The sequence below is a fragment of the Schistocerca americana genome, chromosome X (assembly GCF_021461395.2).
Source record: "Schistocerca americana isolate TAMUIC-IGC-003095 chromosome X, iqSchAmer2.1, whole genome shotgun sequence".
NCBI classification, from domain to species: Eukaryota; Metazoa; Arthropoda; class Insecta; order Orthoptera; family Acrididae; genus Schistocerca; species Schistocerca americana.
Window position 1 is genome coordinate 768,192,431 of NC_060130.1, and position 22,890 is coordinate 768,215,320.

At 41.8% G+C, this 22,890-nt stretch overlaps 1 protein-coding gene across 1 annotated transcript in view; it reads left to right on the forward strand.

Moving 5' to 3' along the window:
• Window positions 1–3,094: 3,094 nt before the first annotated feature.
• Window positions 3,095–22,890, forward strand: part of LOC124554830 — a 74,264-nt gene continuing 54,468 nt past the window's right edge. The window contains exon 1 of the mRNA XM_047128494.1: window positions 3,095–3,240. Within this exon, the coding sequence (XP_046984450.1) occupies window positions 3,180–3,240 (61 nt within the window). The 5' untranslated portion in view covers window positions 3,095–3,179. The remainder of the gene's footprint in view (window positions 3,241–22,890) is intronic.

Genomic DNA, 22,890 nt, shown 5'->3' on the forward strand with positions numbered 1-22,890 from the left:
ACCTTTGCCTTTCGCGGGCAAGTGCTCTACCATCTGAGCTACCGAAGCACGACTTACGCCCGGTACTCACAGCTTTACTTCTGCCAGTATCTCGTCTCCTACCTTCCAAACTTTACAGAAGCTTGGAAGGTAGGAGACGAGATACTGGCAGAAGTAAAGCTGTGAGTACCGGGCGTAAGTCGTGCTTCGGTAGCTCAGATGGTAGAGCACTTGCCCGCGAAAGACAAAGGTCCCGAGTTCGAGTCTCGGTCGGGCACACAGTTTTAATCTGCCAGGAAGTTTCATATCAGCGCATACTCTGCTGCAGAGTGAAAATCTCATTCTGGAAACATCCCCCAGGCTGTGGCTAAGCCATGTCTCCGCTATAAACTTTCTTTCAGGAGTGCTAGTTCTGCAAGGTACGCAGGAGAGCTTCTATAAAGTTTGGAAGGTAGGAGACGAGATACTGGCAGAAGTAAAGCTGTGAGTACCGGGCGTAAGTCGTGCTTCAGTAGCTCAGATGGTAGAGCACTTGCCCGCGAAAGGCAAAGGTCCCGAGTTCGAGTCTTGGTCGGGCACACAGTTTTAATCTGCCAGGAAGTTTCATATCAGCGCACACTCTGCTGCAGAGTGAAAATCTCATTCTGATGACATTTTGTTTGTGTGGTCGTACCACATCAGCTGAGAATAAATATTCATTCCTAGAAATTTTGTCTTTGTTATGCAGTCTATAGAGGTCACATCCACATGTAACTTAACAGTGTCGTTTTCCTTCCTCAAACTGAAATTTATGGCATTGCTTTTCTTTATGTTTAATGTCACTTTATTGCATATTGGCTGTTTGTAAACTTCTTTGAGGATTTCATTTGATTTCTCTTCAACAGGTCCTCTTACTTCCTCAGTGACTACAATATTGCTGTAATTAACAGAGAGAATTTATGTCTATGGCTGACAATATTCATAAAGTCACTGATGTATGTGAAGAACAGTACTGCTCTTAATATGCTGCCATGAGGGACTCCCATATTAATGTATTTTGTTTCCGATAAATGTTTCACTAAAAGTTTACCCTTATTGTGTTGTCCATACACTTTCAACCCTGCCTGCTAGGTATGATCAGAACAAGTCATTAGCTATCAATTAAAGAACAAAAACTTGGCAGGTTTATATGAAATCCCAATGTGTGTGCTGAAAAAATGTATAAACTGTTTCAAAGCTCCACTAACAGAAATCCTAAATGAATCCTTCAAAACTGGTTGCTTCCCTGACTATCTGAAGCACGCCAAAATTTTACCAGTTCACAAGAAAGGCGACGTAGAAAACATTGAGAACTACAGACCAATAGCCCTATTGTCATGCTTTTCCAAAGTGATAGAAACAATAATGAAAAACAGGCTTTTGAGCTATCTAAGTAAATTCAACCTCCTCTGCAATGACCAGCATGGTTTCAGGCCTGGTAAAGGTACAGAATCTGCAATAGCACAATTTACAAAAACAGTTTTAGAGGCACTAGATGAGAACAGCCATGTAACTGGCCTTTTCCTAGACCTGTCTAAGGCATTTGATACAGTTGACCACCAGAAGCTGTCTCATAAATTAGAGGCACTAGGAGTAAGGGGAGTGGTTCTCAAATGGTTTCGTTCATATCTAGAAAACAGAGTACAGTCAGTAGAGGTCACACATGTCTCCAGTGGATCAAAGTACATTGAGAAACACATATCTGATCCACAATATATCAATATTGGGGTCCCTCAAGGAAGTGTACTAGGCCCTGTATTATTTCTGGTGTATATAAATGATTTCCCATAACATATCAGCCATGGAGAGAAGATATTGTTTGCGGATGACAGCAACACAGTAATCACCAGTAAGACACCAGCGAAAATGTTGGAAAATTCTACTGAAGTGCTGAGGGATGTTCACAAATGGTCTCAGGAAAACAAAGTAACTCTCAACGTAAAGGAAACAAATACAATATGCTTTAGAATGAACAGAAAACAGAGTCCTTTAAATTTAAAACTAGATGACATCTCCATAGATGATGTACCCACAACAAAATTCTTAGGGTTGCACATTGACAGCCAAATGAAGTGGAATGCACCTGCTATGAAACTCTCGAAAAAGATATCCACAACATGTTATGCACTTAGAGTCCTTGTATCCGCATGCAATAGTGAATGTTTGAGAACTGTATACTTTAGTTATATTCATTCAGTAATCAGTTATGGTATTATTTTCTGGGGAAACAGTGCTCAGAATTTACAAACAGTATTTAAAATGCAAAAGAGAGCAGTAAGAATTATAACAAAAAGCAGTAAGCAGGCCCACTGCAGAGAACTTTTCAAAATGTTAGAAATTCTAACTGTTCCTTGTGAATTTATATTCCTAACCATAGTGTACATCAAGACAAACATAGAAAATTATAGCACAAATAGCATTTTTTATAACTATAGTACAAGAACAAGTCACTGTCTTCACCTAGACAGGAAGAATAAACATAAGACTCAAAATAGCTTCTTGTACGAAGGTGTAAAACTGTATCATAAACTGCCGCAGAAAATAAAAGAAGCAGATAACATGTACCGCTTTAGGAAAAAAATCTTAAACTGTTTTTGCAGGAACACTGCTTTTACACTATAAGTGAATTCCTTAGTACAAAATGATTGTAAATAGCTTTTGTTTCACAATATTTTGATAAGGAGCAAAAATGATTGTAAATAACTTACATGTCACAATGTTTAACTGCATGTAACAACAAACTGTATAAATATATGAACGTACGCAACTGACAACATCCATACATTTTAAAATGTCCACGGATGGATAAATAAATAAATTAAAAAAATCTTAATATTTTTTGATAGGCTAGAGCCATTCCACTGTTTGTCGAGTGTGTAAAGGCACTGTCCTGAATAAAATTTTTCTGGATGGTGGGTTAAGTGTTTGCTAAGGAGAGCTACTGTAACTATCTGTGAGTAAACGTGTATGGCGTTTTTGTGGGTCATATTAATCTACATGTAGGTCAGAGAGAAGCTTATACACTGCTGGGGCTACCACGAGTTGCGTACGGGGGCGTGAGGACGCCAGATTGCGGCATTAGGTCAATGGTGACTGGCAGGGCGTGCAATTTGCGTGATTATTCAATTGACAGGGGAGCCGGTGCCGCGAAACTAGCACACATCCCATGTCTTCACTCGTCGATGCGACCTCCCCGTGTCAACATGTTCGTCCTGCTGCTGTTCTGCGCCGATCTAGCACACAGTAAGTTTCAGTAGGCGTTTCCCGCGCCTGTTCTTCTTACACATTATTCTATGTCTGCTGTAATGTTTTTAAATATTCATAAACTCAGTTTCTTATTTTCTTCAATGAATGAGACCAAAAATAAGAAAAATGTATTTGTACAAAGAATTGTGTTTGAATGGGACCAACAGTGTGTGAAATTTTTGGAATTAATTGTCTATTTTAACGATACATAATATGGTCTTTTGTTCCTGTCCTCTTTTATTCGTTTTGTGGATTATTTGATCACATTTATCCCATCTAGATTTAGGATTCCCACAGTTTTCCGAAAACAATGAATTTGGATGCCAGAAACGTTCAATTGAAATGACCACAGCCATTTTCAGAGATTTGATTTTTATCTGGTGTTGTAAAGTGACAGTTTGTATCATGTCCAATTAGAGTTTGTGCTTAGTCTCTACTGATTTCGTCATCGACAGAACACAAACCGTAATCTTTCGATCTTTCTTGTGATTGCTGAGAGCAAAGTCTCGTGTTAAATGTGCTGAGGAAACAATAATTAAAATATTTCTACTTGGAGTCGTGGAACGTATATCGAAAAGACAGATTAGAGGCCATAGGAGTGGGAGTGTCAATTCCAGTTGACAAAAATATTATTGAGGTCGAAGTTGAATAAGACAGTGAAATCATTTGGTCGCGTATAACAGGCGTAGGTGAAACTAAGTTAATTTTTGGATGTTTTTACCTGCCACCAGATTCCGCTGTGACAGTTCTAGAGGCATTCAAAGAAAGTCTACAGTCAATAGCGCGTAAATACCCAGATCATGCAATAATAGTTGGAGGCGACTTAAACCTGCCGAGTATAGACTGGGATGTCTAGGGATTTATTGCGGGGAGTATAGACAGACAGACAGACATGCGAAATACATTTTCAGCATCCCATACGCAATGGACATATCTTAGACCTAGTAACTACAAATAGGTCGGACCTTCTCGACAATGTCAATATACCGGGTGATCAAAAGTCAGCATAAATTTGAAAACTTAATAAACCACGGAATAATGTAGATAGAGAGGTAAAAATTGACACACATGGTTGAAATGACATGGGGTTTTATTAGAAAAAAAAGAAAAACAAATACGCGTGAAAGATCTCTTGCTCGCGTCGTTTGGTGATGATCGTGTGCTCAGCCGCCACTTTCGTCATGATTGGCCTCCCAGGTCCCCAGACCTCAGTCCGTGCGATTACTGGCTTTGGGGTTACCTGAAGTCGCAAGTGTATCGTGATCGACCGACATCTCTAGGGATGCTAAAAGACAACATCCGACGCCAATGTCTCACCATAACTCCGGACATGCTTTACAGTGCTGTTCACAACATTACTCCCTGACGACAGCTATTGTTGAGGAATGATGCTGGACATATTTAGCATTTCCTGTAAAGAAAATCATCTTTGCTTTGTCTTTCTTCGTTATGCTAATTATTGCTATTCTGATCAGATGAAGCGCCATCTGTCGGACATTTTTTGAACTTCTGTATTTTTTTTGTTCTAATAAAACCCCATGTCATTCCAAGCATGTGTGTCAATGTGTACCTCTCGATCTACATTATTCCGTGATTTATTCATTTTTCAAATTTATACTGACTTCTTGATCACCTGGTAGATATGAGGATTATCGATCATGATGTCACTATAGCAACTATGATTACGAAAGTTAATAAGTCAGTCAAGAAGGCTAGGGGAGCGGTTTTGCTAGATAGAGCAGATAAGCAGTTATTAGCATCTCACGCAGTGTGTGAATTGGCGTCACTGAGTTGATTATAACATTCAAATAGCATTTACGGCCAATATTCGACAAAATAGCTGTTATTTTTATGTATTTAAACCTTAAAAAATCATTAAATATAGAGATTTGGCATGTGATCGAAAACGCTCTTTTATTGTCTGATGCTCTGGTGATGTCACAGACTAGGAGTAAGATGAAGCTATACATGTGCTATAGGAGTGCTAGTCGAACTTAGGAGGTTTTTACGTACTTTTTCTGCAACCAGTTTTGTTATATAGTGATGCTAAACGCAGTTACAATTTTTATCTAACAGTAGAAAGCAATTTGGTGAACGCTGATAGTGGAAACATTGTGAAAGTTGATTCGATTTGCTCCACCCATTTAGAGCGGCGATATGTGCAACTAAGGACATTCTTTTCCCTGCTCCCTGCAACATCATTAAACTCGCTCAAAACTAAGGAATTGCAGAACTTTTGCACTGCGTCAGTATATTATAACTAGATTGTCGACTATCAGTGATGAGCTACAAACCAAAGCACAATAAAACTATTCTTGGCAAATCTTAGTGCTGTTTCCCTACATAGAAGACATTCAGCTGCGATATTTCTGTAGTAGTAGTAGCAGCAGCAGCAGTAGAAGTAGCAGTTCTTTGACTAGATGCTCAGCGGCGCAACGGATAGCGCAGCAGACTCCGAAGTTATGTAGTTAGGAAAACGCGTTTTGTAGCTCGCGTTCAGCTTTCAGACAGGCGGTCTGGGAAGAAATCAGGACGTGGCCAGACCAGAACATATGCAACAATTCTCAGAAGTAGAATGAGTTTGTTTGGTCAGAACATGAGGAGATGGATGAAAAAAATGTATAAGAGCCTTTTTTATCTTCAGTATATTTTCGAATCCATGAAAGGTTATTCATTTACGAAGGTTTTGCACGAAATACGAAAGTAGAGTTAGCAGAAACCAGTTGCATCGATGGTGGGATGTACTATATATAGCGTCACTTTAATCTTAATCTGATGAATGGATAACAGAGGATAAATGCATTTACTTTGCGAACAAACATGCCACTCTTTTAGAAAGCATTGCTAGTAGTGAAGATATAACTATACGACCACAGTACAACGAGGTGTATGACGATGGTGTTCTCTATGCGGAGTCGAAAAAAATCATGTACAACATGAGGGTAATACAAACGTGAGGTTTGTGATGTACGTGAGTGTAAACTAACGTCAGTCTCTGAAGCAGACTTACGTCATCTTTATGTAAGATGATGAAACTTCAGAAGTTTAAACAAATAGCACCGTAGTTCGACAGTACAGAGATAAAATAACTTGTTTCTAATAAAGTAAAAAGGATTTGGTCACATTAACTAGAAAATATCTTTCTGAACGTGACATGTGTGAACAGTGATTGCAAATAATGTCAGCGCATGTAAACAGCAAGGAAAGCACAATAATATTCTGTTTCTGATATGTGAGGTGACGTTTTGCAATTTTGATGTGGTTTTCATATGAGAATACTATCGAGTTGTTTTATAAATAAGTTGAAATATTTTTCTGGTTGGATTCGAACAAGCGATCTGCGGGCATCATCTTACAAAATTCGACGTACCACGCTAATTACTGAGCTACCGAATAATGCAGATAAAGTTGAGTGAAACGACGATGTTCACTAAAAATTTAATTTTGTTGGATGACACTATCCTTCATTGTAATAGAGGGAAAGCATACCTCGGAGGCAAATTTATATTAACTTCACAGTGCAATATATTTGTAATTAACTTGTTAATGAACTTGTGCGTCAACGTGGTGGCACTTTGCCGGTTCAGTGCAACCACATTTTATGCATCTCCTCATCTTTGGAGCACTCAAACTTTTCAGGAGTTATTATAGATGTATTTGTACAGTATGGTACTAGACACCGTTTCTAACCCATTTTCCGAAACGTGAATTCCAAAGCAAGACACCACTGTGAATTAGCATTATGACGGTAGTAGTAGTAGTAGTAGAAGAGAGCTAGCCAGTGACGTCACAGTCATAATATGACTGGAATTGAGCGTTTTAGCAGGCTTTCTAATTATCTGAATTTCATTTCCGTTTTTATAAAAGAATACTGAAATTCAAGAGGAAAAACAGCATGTCAGGAGCATAAAATGGCATAATCAATCATTAAGACAGTTTCCAGAAAACAATCAAATACCCTATTACGGGCAAAGTTTAAGTAGATTGTAAGTCGTGGCATGGAGAGTTATGTGCTTAGTAAATGGATAAAGGATGGAAAAGACCCACCATGATTTAATAACGAAATTCGGCAGATGCTGAGAAAGCAGAGGTTGTTGCACTCTCGGTTCAAAGGAGAGCTCACAGATGACGACAAGCGAAGGTTATTAGAGATTGGGGCGTCTGTGAAAAGATCTATGCGCGAAGCATATAACTATCACCGTCACATCTTAGCAAAAGATCTGACAGAGAAACCGAGAAAGCTCCGGTCTTATGTAAAATCGCCATTCATTCCCTTGTTCACCAGTCTGGATGGCAGATGAAGATAGCAAAACGAAAGTCATAGTTTTAAATTTCACTTTCAGGAAATAGTTCACTCTGGAGAATCGTACAAACATGCCGTCATTTGACTATCGAACAGACTCTCCTATGGACGCACAGAAATAAGCATCCCGAGCATAGAGAAACAACTGAAAAATTGGAAAACAAATAGATGACTAGGTCTGGATGGAATCCCAGTTCGATTTTACAAAGAATACTCTAAGGCACTTACCCCTTACCTGGCCTGCATTTATCGTGAATCTCTCGCCCAACACGAAGTCCCAAGCTATTTGAAAAAAGCGCAGGTGACTCCAGTGTATAAGACGGGTAAAAGAACGGACTCGCAAAATTACGGACCAATATCCTTAAGCTCGCTTTGTTGCAGAATGCTTGAACAAATTCTCAGTTCGAATATAACACATTTTCTTGAGACTGAGGAGCTTATGTCCACGAATCAACATGGTTTTAGAAAGCTTCGCTTTTGAAAAAGTCAGCTTGCCCTTTTATCACACGATATATTGCGAACAATGTGTGAAGGGCAACAGGCCGATGACATATTTCTAGATTTCCGGAAAGCATTTGAAACGGTGGCCCACTGTAGGCTGTTAACGAAGGTACGACCGCATGGAATAAGTTCACAGATATGAGAGTGGCTCGAAGACTACCTAAATAATAAATCCCAGTATGTTGTACTAGAAGGCGAGTGTTCATCAGAGACAAGGGAATAGTCGAGAGTGGAAGTGGAATGTGCATATGTGAACTGTGGTAGGGAAAGCGAATGGTCGACTTTGGTTTATTGGGAGAATTTTACGAAAGAGTGGTTCACTTGCAGAGGAGACCGCATATAGGACGCTGGTGCTACTCATTCTTGAGTACTTCTCGAGTATTTCGGATCCATACTAGGTCGGAGTGAAGGAAGACATCGAAGCAATTCAGAGGCGGGCTGTTAGACTTGTTGTTGGTACGTTCCAACAACACGCAAGTGTTACAGAGATGCATAGGGAACGCAAATGGGAATCCCTGGAGGGAAGGCAACGTTCTTTTCGAGAAACACTAGTGAGAAAATTTAGAGGACCTGAGTTTTTAAGTTGACTGCCGAACAATTCTTCTGTCGCCAACATAAATTGCGCGTAAGGACCACGAAGATAACATTCGAGAAATTAGGGCTATACGGAGACATATAGATAGTCGTTTTTCCTTCGTTCTATTTGCTAGTGGAACAAAAGGAAATGGCAAGTAGTGGTATAGAGTACCTCCCTCCACGCACCGAAAGGTGGTTTGCGGAGTATCGATGTAGATGTAGTTAAGTGTGCACATATTTTGCGTAGACCTTGTAGTTTGGGGGGGGGGGGGAGTATTTTTAATGTTTTGAAAGACGAATGGCGACTTGTAAGCGGCCGTAAAAGGTTCCATTCCGACCCTATTAAAAACCTGCATAACACCATCTTTTAAATCATTTTCTTGAAAGAGAATTACTTTATTACATTATATTTGTGTCCTTCGTGCAGAAATAAATGACTAAGTGTAATTGTGTACAAGTAATAACTTGCTTGGAGCTCTTTTTGTATGTAAAATCCTGTATATTTGTAATAGATAGTCCGCAGCTCGTGGTCGTGCGGTAGCGTTCTCGCTTCCCACGCCCGGGTTCCCGGGTTCGATTCCCGGCGGGGTCAGGGATTTTCTCTGCCTCGTGATGACTGTGTGTTGTGTGCTGTCCTTAGGTTAGTTAGGTTTAAGTAGTTCTAAGTTCTAGGGGACTAATGACCATAGATGTTAAGTCCCATAGTGCTCAGAGCCATTTGTAATACACTCCTGGAAATTGAAATAAGAACACCGTGAATTCATTGTCCCAGGAAGGGGAAACTTTATTGACACATTCCTGGGGTCAGATACATCGCATGATCACACTGACAGAACCACAGGCACATAGACACAGGCAACAGAGCATGCATAATGTCGGCACTAGTACAGTGTATATCCACCTTTCGCAGCAATGCAGGCTGCTATTCTCCCATGGAGACGATCGTAGAGATGCTGGATGTAGTCCTGTGGAACGGCTTGCCATGCCATTTCCACCTGGCGCCTCAGTTGGACCAGCGTTCGTGCTGGACGTGCAGACCGCGTAGACCGCGTGAGACGACGCTTCATCCAGTCCCAAACATGCTCAATGGGGGACAGATCCGGAGATCTTGCTGGCCAGGGTAGTTGACTTACACCTTCTAGAGCACGTTGGGTGGCACGGGATACATGCGGACGTGCATTGTCCTGTTGGAACAGCAAGTTCCCTTGCCAGTCTAGGAATGGTAGAACGATGGGTTCGATGACGGTTTGGATGTACCGTGCACTATTCAGTGTCCCCTCGACGATCACCAGTGGTGTACGGCCAGTGTAGGAGATCGCTCCCCACACCATGATGCCGGGTGTTGGCCCTGTGTGCCTCAGTCGTATGCAGTCCTGATTGTGGCGCTCACCTGCACGGCGCCAAACACGCATACGACCATCATTGGCACCAAGGCAGAAGCGACTCTCATCGCTGAAGACGACACGTCTCCATTCGTCCCTCCATTCACGCCTGTCGCGACACCACTGGAGGCGGGCTGCACGATGTTGGAGCGTGAGCGGAAGACGGCCTAACGGTGTGCGGGACCGTAGCCCAGCTTCATGGAGACGGTTGCGAATGGTCCTCGCCGATACCCCAGGAGCAACAGTGTCCCTAATTTGCTGGGAAGTGGCGGTGCGGTCCCCTACGGCACTGCGTAGGATCCTACGGTCTTGGCGTGCATCCGTGCGTCGCTGCGGTCCGGTCCCAGGTCGACGGGCACGTGCACCTTCCGCCGACCACTGGCGACAACATCGATGTACTGTGGAGACCTCACGCCCCACGTGTTGAGCAATTCGGCGGTACGTCCACCCGGCCTCCCGCATGCCCACTATACGCCCTCGCTCAAAGTCCGTCAACTGCACATACGGTTCACGTCCACGCTGTCGCGGCATGCTACCAGTGTTAAAGACTGCGATGGAGCTCCGTATGCCACGGGAAACTGGCTGACACTGACGGCGGCGGTGCGCAAATGCTGCGCAGCTAGCGCCATTCGACGGCCAACACCGCGGTTCCTGGTGTGTCCGCTGTGCCGTGCGTGTGATCATTGCTTGTACAGCCCTCTCGCAGTGTACGGAGCAAGTAAGGTGGGTCTGACACACCGGTGTCAATGTGTTCTTTTTTCCATTTCCAGGAGTGTAGATACACAGTTTATAATCATCACATTAATTGATGTTGTCATATCTCATCTTCTCACAATACTGCCTAGTCCTGAATCAATAAAACAATAAATTACAATTTGCCTGAAAGCTGGGATGGGGGGCGGGGGCCGCTGAGTTATGGGCTCCCTTGGGCAGATATTCACTGAAACGAGCTTGGTTACTAGTAACGCAATTCGGGAAGCATTTGATAAATAATTACCGTAACACAGGACCCTTCCCAAATCCCAAGAAAGTTTCGTCATATGTTTAGGACTGCATGTAGCTTACAAAAGCAGCATCTATAGAAATATGAACAAGACAGGAAACGAAATACAATATGGCAAAACAAAAGCCGAAATTGTGAATTCTGTCTTCAGAGGTCATTTTATAAAGGAATGTTACCATCATTGAAAAACTGTACCGTCGGCAAGGCGAACGAGACAATAGTCTCTAGGGTATAATAACGCTCAAATGCAGCTTAAATCGCTGAAAGTCAATAAGATCCCAGAGTCTAAGGGGGACAGTGACAAGATATGCACAGAATTTGCTAGTAAATTGTTTCCATTCATGATTATAATTTGCCACGGATCCCTTGCTCAGAGAGATGCCTCCTGACTGGAGAGGAATTCAGGTCTTTCCCCATCCTCGTGAAAGGAAATCGAATTGATCTAGAGAACTACCGTTCTATACCACTCATGTCTATTTGTAGCAGAGCACTGGAACATTTTCTGAATCAAGCATTACGATCTACTTAGCACAAAATAACCTTCATGAAAATCAGGGTGGGTTATGAAAACATCGATCATGCGAAACTCATTCAGAGGTTTTCACACATAAGTATCGTCAATGCGATTTATGAAGGAAGCCTAGTTGAATATATAATCCTAGACTTTTCTACACTTTGATTCTGTGCCATATCGACGTCTTCTAGTGAAGGTGGCTATGGGCAGGGCCGGTTCGAGAACATTTTTTCCCCACAAGTGACATATTATTTAATGCCCCCCCCATCACACTCTCTTGGACATCGTCTCGTTTGCGAACTCACGTTTACTGGAACTTTTTTACCTCTATTATCGTATACTTTCATCCGATTCTGCTTTCGCTACTAATATGATAAATCCTGTATATAAAGCTTGCACTTCGGCACACCTGCCCTCCTCGCCTGGTAGAGGGTTCATAGAACTATCTGCACAATAATTCTCTATTACTCCACTCTCGAATAGCGAGCGGAAAAAACGAACACCTTTATCTTTCCGTGCGAGCTCAGATTTCTTTATTTTATTATGTTGATCGTTTCTCCCTATGTAGATCAGCGTCAGAAAAATATTTTCTCCTTCCGAGGAGAGAGTTGGTGATTGAAATTTTGTGCGAAGATCCCGCTGCAACGAAAAACGCATTTGTTTTAATGACGTCCACCTCAAATCCTGTATCATGTCCGTGACACACTCTTCGCTATTCCTCACTAATACAAAACGTGCTTCCCTTCTTTGAACTTTCTCGATGTACTCCTTTAACCATATCTGGCAAGGATTCCACACCGCGCAGCAGTACACCGGACGGCCAGGCGTAGTGTAGGCGGTCTCTGTAGTAGATCTGTTCCATCTTGTTAAGTATTCTGCCAATAAAACGCCTCCTTTGGTTCGCCCTCCCCACAACATTTTCTATATGTTCTTTCCAATTTAAGTTGTTCGTAGTTGTAATTACTAGGTATTTAGTTGAATTTACGGGCTTTAGATTTGATTGATTTATCATGTAACCGAAGTTTAATGGATTCCATTTTAGCCATCATGTGGATGACCTCACACTTTTCATTATTTAGGGTCAACTGCCAATTTTCGCACCATGCTGATATCTTTTATAAATAGTTTTGCGATTTATTTTGATCTTCTGATGACCTTACTAGACGATAAACGACAGCATCATCTCCAAACAACCTAAGACTGCAGCTCAGATTGTCTCCTAAATCGTTTATACACATAAGGTACAGCAGAGGGCCAACACGGCCTTGGGGAATGCCAGAAATCACTTCTGTTTTGCTCGATGACTTTGTCAACTGCTGCAAACTGCGACCTCTCTGACAGGAAATCATGAATCCATTCGCATAACTGCGACGATATTCCATAAGCACGCAATTTGATTACAACCTGCTTGTGAGATACAGTGTCAAAAGCCTTTCGGATGTCTAGAAATACGGAATCAATTTGAAATTCCTTGTCGATAGCACGTGAGTAAAGAGTGTGTTTTACAGGAATGTTTTCTAAATCCGTGTTGACTATGCGTCAATAGAGCGTTCTCTTTGAGGTAATTCATAATGTTCGAACACAATATGTTCCAAAATCACGCTGCATATCGACGTTAATTATATGGGCCTGTAATTTAGTGGATTCCTCCTGTTGCCTTTCTTGAACACTGGTGTGACCTGTGCAACTTTCCGGTCTTTGGGTACGGATCTTTCGTCGAGCGAGCGGTTGTATATGATTGTTAAGTATGGAGCTATTGCATCAGCATATCTGAAAGGAATTTAGTTGATATGCAGTCTGGAGAGGAAGACTTGCTTTTATTAAGTTATTTAAGTTGCTTCATTAATCTGAGGATATCTACTTCTAAGTTACTCATGTTGACATCTTTTCCTGATTCGAATTCTTTGGTGAAGGAATTTCGGAAGGCTGTGTGTGGTAACTCCGCTTTAGCAGCACTGTCATCGATAGCATTTCCATTGCTATCACGCAGAGAAGGCATTGATTGTGTCTTGCCGCTAGCATACTTTACGTATGACCAGAACCTCTTCGGATTTCCTGCCAGGTTTCAAGACAAAGTTTCGTTTTGGAAACTATTATAACCATCTCGCATTGAAGTCCACGGTAAATTTCGAGCTTCCGTAAAAGATCGACAATCTTGGGGATTTTGCGTTCGTTTAAATTTGGCATGCTTTTTTCGTTGTTTCTGGAATAGTGTTCTGACACGTTTTATGTACCAAGGAGCATCAGCTCCGTCGTTTGTTAATTTATTTTGTATAAATCTCTCAATTGCTATCGATACTATTTCTTTGAATACAATCCACATCAGGTCTACACTTACACTGTTAATTTGGAAGGAGTGGAAATTGCCTCTCAGGAATTTTTATGTGCTTTTTTTGTAATAGATATATTTATCGTTTATTTTTCGTGTATCTGAGAGTTAACGGTATTCACTCCCGCTACGACAACGTATGTTCACTAATCCTTGTACCCGTTTCGATGCTCGTTATTAGTTCAGGATTATTTGTTTCCACAATCATTTACTTTCTGGTGGGCTCATAAACTAATTGCTCAAAATAATTTTCAGAGAATGCATTAGCAGAACTTCGGATTATGCTTTATACATACTTCCGGATTTAAACGTATATTTTCGCCAACATATCGAGGGTAAACTGAAGTCACCACCATCTATAATTGTATGAGTAGGGTACTTGTTTGAAATTAGGCTCGAGTTTTCTTTGAACCTTTCAGCAATTATGTGATGTAAGTTGGGAGGTAAGTAAAATGATCCAGTTATTATTTTATTCCCGTTTCCAAGAATGGCTTCTACCCATATTAATTCACAGGAACTATCTATGTCAATTTCGCTACAAGATAAACTATTTCCAATAGCAACAAACATGCCACCGCTAACTACGAGGGCTATCCACATAGTACATTACGTTTTGGAATTAAAAATAAATAAAGTATTGTAATTTTTTTTATTATATACAGATGGAAGCCACACTTCAATACTACTTTTCTACATAGTTGCCATTTCAATTAAGGCACTTATCGTGGCGATGGACGAGCTTGGAAATTCCTTTGTCGTAAAATTCGGCCGCCTGCGCCTTCAACCACGTGGTTACCTCTTCTTGAAGCTGTGCGTCGTCATCAAAACGCTGCATAGCCAACCACTTCTTCATTGCTGGGAATAAGTGGAAGTCGCTCGGTGCCAGGTCGGGACTGTACGGCGGATGAGGAAACAACTCTCACTTAAAAGATTCGAGAACTTCACGAGTGGCATTTGCCGTGTGGGCCCGGGCGTTGTCGTGAATCAGCAAGATCTTTGAGCCCAACTTTCCCCAGCGCTTGTTTTGTATTGCTCTTCTGAGGTTGTGCAGACTTTGGCAATACCTTTGAGAGTTTATTGTAGTGCCTCTTTCCAGGAAATCCACAAAAATCGTATTTCTACCGGGTTACTGATTAACCACGTGGTTGAAGGCGCAGGTGGCCGAATTTTACGACGAAGGAATTTCCAAGCTCGTCCATCGCTACGATAAGTGCCTTAATTTAAATGGCAACTATGTAGAAAACTAGTATTTAACTGTGGCTTTCATGTGTATATAATAAAAAAAATTTCCAATACTTTATTAATTTTTAATTCCAAAACGTAATGTACTTTGTGGATAGCCCTCGTATATTTAGCCTATCCTTTCCGAACACCGTTATGTCCTTCGTAAACATTTCGGCTGAACTTATCTCCAGCTTTAACAAGCTTTCAGTGCTTATAAAGAATTGAGCATCAGTGCTTTCTATTAGCGCTTGGAGCTCTGGTACTTTCCCAACACAGCTACGACAATTTACAACTGTTACACCAATGGTTCCTCGATCTACGTTCTTCCTATGCTCAACTTGCACCCTTTGACACTGAAGCCCTCTTTGTGTTTCCCTGAGACCCTCCAACCTAAAAAACAGCCCAGTCGACACATACCTTGCTACCCGTGTGTGGAATGGTCCTATTTAGCGGAACTCGAGCCCCCGCTACCCTATGACGGAAGTATAGGAATCTGCAACCTACACATCACAGAACCTCTGAGCCTCTGATGCAGACCCTCCACTTGGCTCTGTTGCAGAGGTCTGCAATAGGTCCTGTCGACTATGCTGCAAATGTTGAGCACTACTGTCATCTTGCAAGCAAGACTGGCAGCTTTTACCACCTCTGACAGCTGCCCGAAACCAGAATGTCTTCCGATCCAAAGCCACACACATCATTGGTACCGACGTGAACTACCACCTGCAGTTGGCTGCACCGTGTGCTCCTCATGGCATACAGAAGGGCCTCTTCCACATCTGGAATGGCTCCACTCGGTATGCACTCGAAGTGCACACTGACTTTCTTCTGCTCCTTGGCAGCCATGTCCCTAAGGAACCCAATAACGCTACTAACATTGGCGCTCCTAATTACCAATAATACTACCCTCTGTGACTGGCCAGACCTTGTAGACTGAGAGGTTTCCTTTGAAACTGGACTAGCGACTGCATCTGGCTGAGAGACACTGATAGCCACAGACAGCACCTGGAATGTGATTGTCAGACTAACAAGGAAGGCCTTACGTTCAGCTCCCCGTGTAGTCTTTCACAACCGGCCACTCCTCGAGGCAACCTCCCACTTGACCACGTGTGAGGGGACAACCTCTATGTGAGCAGTAACTGCACTAGGCACTGTTGTGGACCAATTGGAAGACTCACTGGTTGTGCTGGACATCTATTGGATCCCCACGGCCAGTCCACAACAGCGATGCCCATCCACTGCAGCCTCAAGCTGTGTAACTGAAGCCAGCACGGCCTGTAGCTGACAGCGAAGTGTCGCAAACTTAGCACACATTCACACACAGCAGTCACAATCCCTATCCATACTAAAGGCTGTGGAAAACTATACTATAACTATCGACACGCACTGTGGAACTCAACTGCAGTCACTGATGAAAACACAAGAGCTGTGTCTGGTAAATTAGATTAACATGCAGAGAACCATAAACTAAACTACCAAAGCACACAGGTGAGACTAATAATTTGCTACTGGTTAGGAACTTATAACATGTCACAAAATCGGTTACTTTCAGACACAAACGAAAACTCGAAAACACTATTATTTATGATGCAGTTATGTATGAGGAAATTCTGTCTAGTAAAATCTCGCAAATATATCAGTTAAGACTGGCACTAGCTCTTAATGTAGAGGAATGTAAAACTGCACCCTCCAAAAAACATAAAAACATGTTAGCTTTGGAGCACAGGATTAATGAGTCACAACTCGCCAGTAATGCGATAAAAATAGTTATGAGTATTAATGTGTGTAGATATCGAGTGGAACGAAAACATGCCCCATCAGACCGAGATTGGGTTAATAAAAAAAAAAAATAGAGAAAAGTTCAGATGGTTGTTTTAATGCTTCAGGTGCTGTACATAGTCTCCCCCACTTGAGTACAAGGCACATAACGTTCATAAAACCATCTGAAACTGTCAGAAAAGTACTTCTTTGGGATGATGTTCAACTCGCACATCACATTTGCACTTGCTGTGTCTTGACGGAAATGCAAAATGTGGACAACTCTTTTCTTGAAACAGTCAAAAACAGGCGACGAGACTTGAAGTTACCAATATGAGCCTACTACCAAAAAGACTCATTTCTCTGCAAACCACTGTGAAGTGCGTGGGACAGGGTAATTCTCGTTATACCGAAGTGCATATTAGTGTTTCTTCCCCTTTCATTCCCGTACTTTGCGTGAGAAGAATGACTGCTTAAATGAATAAGTTTGCACTGTAATTAGTCTAATCCTGTCTTTGTGGTCCTACCGAGCCGGGTGGCGCAGTGGTTAGCAGAGGACTCGCATTCGGGAGGATGGCGGTTCAAACTCGCATTCGGTCATCCTGATCTGGGTTTTCCATTATTTCCCTGAATTGCTTAAGGTAAATGCTGGATGGTTCCATCAAAATGGCATGGCGATTTCCTCCTCCATCCCTCCCTTATCCGAATTTGTCCTCGGTCTCTAATGACCTCGTTGTCGACAGGACGTTAAACACTAACCTCTACCACCACCACCACCACCACCACCACCACCACCTCCTCCTCCTCCTCCTCCTTCGCGGTCTCTATGAGCGCCATACGTAGGAGCTCTTGTATATTCCCATATATCTCACTTAATACTGGTTTTTGAAACTTTGCAAGTAGCATTTTCGACCGTTTTAAGCGTCTACCAGTCTGAGGTCAGTCTGGTCAATGGGACCCTCGGGTAAGGACCTGAAGTCCCCCCCCCCCCCCCCCCCTGCCTCCATACTTGCCTGCTCCCCTTTGCCAAATCATCAAAAAGTCGCCCACACCTTGTGTCTCACAGCCAGAATAAACGACAGACCGACGCTTTGGATTTAGTGGCTTTTGTATTACCCAGGAAATACTCACGGAACACTAACTTTTGTGGTCCTGTCGTCATCAGTTGCGTATAATGTTACGGTATGCTGATAATTTTTGCTTTTGGAGCGTCTAATTACAACTGAGTGAAACACAAGTTTTCTTGCCATACGCGTTTCGCCATTATTCTTTGCAAGGCATCTTCAGTGGCAGGTTATGTGGATGATGTTCTACCTGCTGTGTTTTGGTTGCATTTTTGGCGTTGTTCTTCTTCTTACAATTGCCGTTTGAAATTTTATTTTTCAGACTTCGCAGCACTCGGAACCGAACACGATATCAAAACAAGTGGTTAGTTCCTTGTTGCTTGTGTGCATTTTGGTGTGTTCCCTTGTTTTATTCGGCTCCCCCCATTGGAGGTTCACGTCCTCCCTTGGGCATTGGTGTGAGTGTTGTTCTTATCATAAGTTAGTTTAAGTAGTGTGTAAGACTAGGGACCGATGATCTCAGCAGATTGGTCCCTTAGGAATTCACACACATTTTTGAACACCTTGTTTTATTATTTGCCATGCTGCCTTGCATTTATTTGGGGCTCTTTCTATATAGTTTTCTACTGCCAGGTAATTAACATACAGCAATAGCAAGTCCACCAATGCTTTGCAATTGCTAAATATGTATGGGAATTGGATATCCCAACTGACTGCAAGAAAGAAAACGAAACCGCACATTAGTACAGCACAGTGCCTTCGTTCTCGCAATCGGTTGTAACAGGAAACCTGTACATTGTTGCTTGAAGAATAATTATATCCCATGTGCGTCTGAAATTTTATTAGCGTGTCGTGTAATAATTTGAAGTAAAGCGTTCAAGGACTTTTAGGAATTTTTGCTATGAACGCTTTCCTATTACATATTATTTACACGTTTATGTATTAAAACATATAGGCTATGTCCTTCCGAAAGTTTATTAGAGTAGCAAGCAAAAATTTGAAGTAAGTCGGTCGAGAACTTTTAGAGATTTTTTGGTAACTTTAAACGTCTTGTCTGTATACACCAGTATAGAAGAAGAGGAAAGGTTCCCATACGCTACCCGGGGGCACGCCTGAAGTCACTTCTACACTGGTAGACGACTTTCCAACCAAAATAACACGCTGTGTCCTCCTTATTACGAAATTTCTAACCCAGTCACAAATTTTATTTGATACCCTATATGATTGTGCTTTCGTAAATAAGCATTGATGTGATATTGAGTCAATTTTTTTCTTTTGTTTTAGAAGTCAACAAATACTCCATCCACCTGATTGCTTTGATCCGTGGCTTTCAGGATGCGTTGTGAAAAAAGCACGATACTGGTTTCACATGACTGATGTTTTCGGAGTCCATGCTGGGTGGCATGAATTTCATTTTATTCTAGGGACTTCATAATGTTTTAGCTCAGAATATGTTATAAAATTGTACAACAGATGGCTGTCAATGATACTGCACAGCAGTTTTGAGATTCAGTCCTGCTTCCCTTCTTGTGTACAGATGTGACCTGTGCTTCTATCCAGCCACTGGGCGCAATCCTTTGCTCAAGGGATGCACTGTATATTATGATTAAAATAGAAAAATTGTTTGTAACGAATAGTCAAGAGTTGACAAAGTGGATGCGTCACTGATGATAATCCAGACAACTGTAACAAAGTCAAGTGCTTTGGAAGTACAATGTTACATAGTTGCTCACAACAGTTCGATTAATACAAAATGTGTTGTATGGGGGCTGTGCAGGCAGTAAAAAAAAATCCCATGAAAAGAGTGGCTAGGGTGCAGATTCAGGAGCAGCTTCTGTACAGAAATTGCCAGAAATTCCACCAGTCCCTGGGGCAATCCCAGTTTTTTCTCAAAGCCCTGACATTAATATACACCATGGAACCAAAAGTATCTGGACACCCCTATGTAATGAGGAACTGAGCACCAGATTTCACAATAGGTGAACCAGCCAGTATAAAAGAAGGGAGGGAGTAGTGAGTTGTCAATAGAAATACAGTAGCAGCAGAGTAGGTCGGTCTGAAGAGATTAGTGACTTCAAATGTGGATTAGTCACTGGATGTCACCTGAGTAACAGATCCATCAGGGACATTTCAACCCTTCTACAGGTGCCCAATTCGACTGTTGGTGGTTTGATGGTAAAGTGGAAATGCGAAGGAACAACCATAGCTAAACCAAGACCAGGTAGATCTCATGTAGTGACGACCATAAACCAACAAGCAAAGCAGAGGGTGACTGTAAAAAAATAGTATGAAATCAGAGGAAGGAATCATTCGTGAGTTACAAAGTGATGTCAGCAGTTGAGCTAGCACAGAATGTTACCTGTCATCATGGTACAGTGAAGCATGGGTGAGGTGGTGTTATATGGGGAGATTTTCTTGGTTATGGTGTTGTCACCTTACTGCACTTAAGATAACGTTAAATGCAGAAGAATATCAAAATGTTTTGCAGCACTTTGTAGTGCATACAGCAGAGGAACAGTTTGGGTATGATAATTTTTTGTGTGAAGATGGCAGTGTACCCTGTCAATAATCAGCATCTGAGAGACAATGGTTTGTGGACAACGACATTTTTAAAATAAACTGGTCTGGCCAGACTTCCGATCTGAATCGAGCAGAACATATTTGGGATGAGTTTTAACGTCGACTACGCTCCAGACCCCAGCGCTCAACATCACTGCCTTCTTTGGTTTCGACTCTTGAGAAGAAATGTGTTACGGCATAAAGTCGAGCAAAAGCACGCCAATCAGGAACGAGAGAGCAGAGAGGGGTGTGAAGAAGTCAGCCCATTGCACGCTGACCGACTCCTCTCCAGCATTGACCTCTATGCGAAGAGAACATGAGAGCCGTGCCCGACTGGCTGCGGCCCAGTTCTACAGAAGCTAGAAGACTAGTAACTAGATAGAAGCGTCAAAGTTAATTACTTTAGTCGTACATTCTATATAGCTCAAACCTGGAATTGTTATACTGAAGAACATCGTTTATTTTGTCTGTCGCCCTTTGCTTGCGACACATCTGTTTAACACAAAGTTAACTATTGTCAGTTACTTTTCGTAATAAAACTCATTAATACGATTTGTTTGAATTGTTGGCTAGCGATTCGATAAAGCAGGTTTTCTAAACATCGAATATTCCACGACTAGGCAGGATTCAACTAAATAAACTGCCATTCCTCCACAGACATCCACACACCTCACTGAAAGTGTACGCAGCAGAGTTCAAGCCGTCATAAAGGCGAAGGGTGGACACAGTCCATATTAATGTCCACTAATAAGTCGCTGGATACTTTTGATCAGGTAGTGTGGAGGTGTGGGAATTAAACTGGGGCAAAAATCCTGGATCTTGGTTTCTAAAATAACTTCTGAGACTGGGTTCAACGTTTGCTTTTCCATCCCCAGTTTCTTTTCTGCGTCATCTGTGAGTTTGTGGACAGTAACTTTGGTGCCACTGGCAGCCTTTACATGTGAGCAGAATTTCTATATTAGAAGGCTTTCGAAAAGATCTTGTTAGCTGTTGAAAGAGTCACACATTGCAACATGTAAACGTGTTTCATTGAGCAGCCTTCTGTCTACAGCCATGTGCTCTGTTTTACATCAATTGTACAATACCGGTCGCCGTTATTTCCTTAGAAATTTCGTTATAGAAATTCTATGCTGTGGACACTCCATCCCTCCCCCTCTTCCACTGCCCCGTCAAGAACTTTTCTATCAGGACATATCTAGCCAGTGCGTGGTCAACTTTTCTTGTACACATGAGCCATATAACTTATCTACAAGGCCATAGTTGAGAAATGACAATACTGCATTTTATCTAGTTTGCTGAACTTCTAAAAATTTATGCTTTTTTGTTGCCCTTTGCATTCGTTAAAGAGGACAGGAATATTTATTGGTATTATATCTAATATATTTCTTCATGACTGGGCTTCAGGAAAACTTGTTCTAAGCGGTTCACAGAGAAAGCATTTACCATTGTTTTACATTATGTCTTGTCATACAGATTACTCATAGTAACTGTCTGAATGGATTGCTGGCTGATTAAAATCTTCTAGCAATATCATTAAGGAACATAACTATTAGTGAGCCGAGATTTTCTGGTTTTCTGGTTACATCTTGTGGTTGATAGAAGGACCGACCTGTGAGTTTTTACTCATCCTCGATACTGAGACTCGCCCGAACAATCTTGCATACATCTTCAGGTCCTGTTACGGTGGGTTTCAGTTTCTTTTTTACTACCGCAACGATTGCACCACCTACATTCCTCGTTAATAACGTGTCCTTTGATATGTTGCAGTTAATAGTGGAGCTCAGACCTACCAGAAATTTCCAGTTTCAGTCGTCATGGAGAAAGCGAGGATAGTACAACTTTTGTTACTATTCTCTGTACAAGCACAGTCTATGTTAGACTGTGGTACAAGTAACTTGATTTAGAGGTTACTATTCTGACTCAGTAATCTCCACGGATCACAGGACTGACATTTGCTTCGGAAATAGCTGGCTCTAGTCACTGGCCACAGGTTATCGGACACTTAAGAGCGGCAACAAAAGTGTATTCTTACTCGAATGACTTTTCCAGCTACGGCACTTTACTGAGTGTGACGAGTTTTCAATATACAAAAGAAAGTTTTCTGATGACTTGTTCACAAATACGGGGACGTTGACTGAATGCAAATGCTTTTGTCAGGTCACTAAGTTCATCGACGTGCTAACTTTCGTAGTTTCTTCCGAAATAATCTTAAATGAGTCTTATGCTCAAAGCTTAACGTTTTACCTCTCTTTATTGGCAACGTAAAAGAAAGCTTTATGGTGCTAAACATTAGGGCGTTTTCGTCTGTGTGTTCATCCAGGATCTTCCAACAGATAAGTAATCAGAGCCAGGGCCTATCCATTGTGCTCAGAAAGGAAGGGTGTTAAATTATTCACACGCAGTCGAAGGTGTCCATGACTGAGTTTTTTTCGCAAAT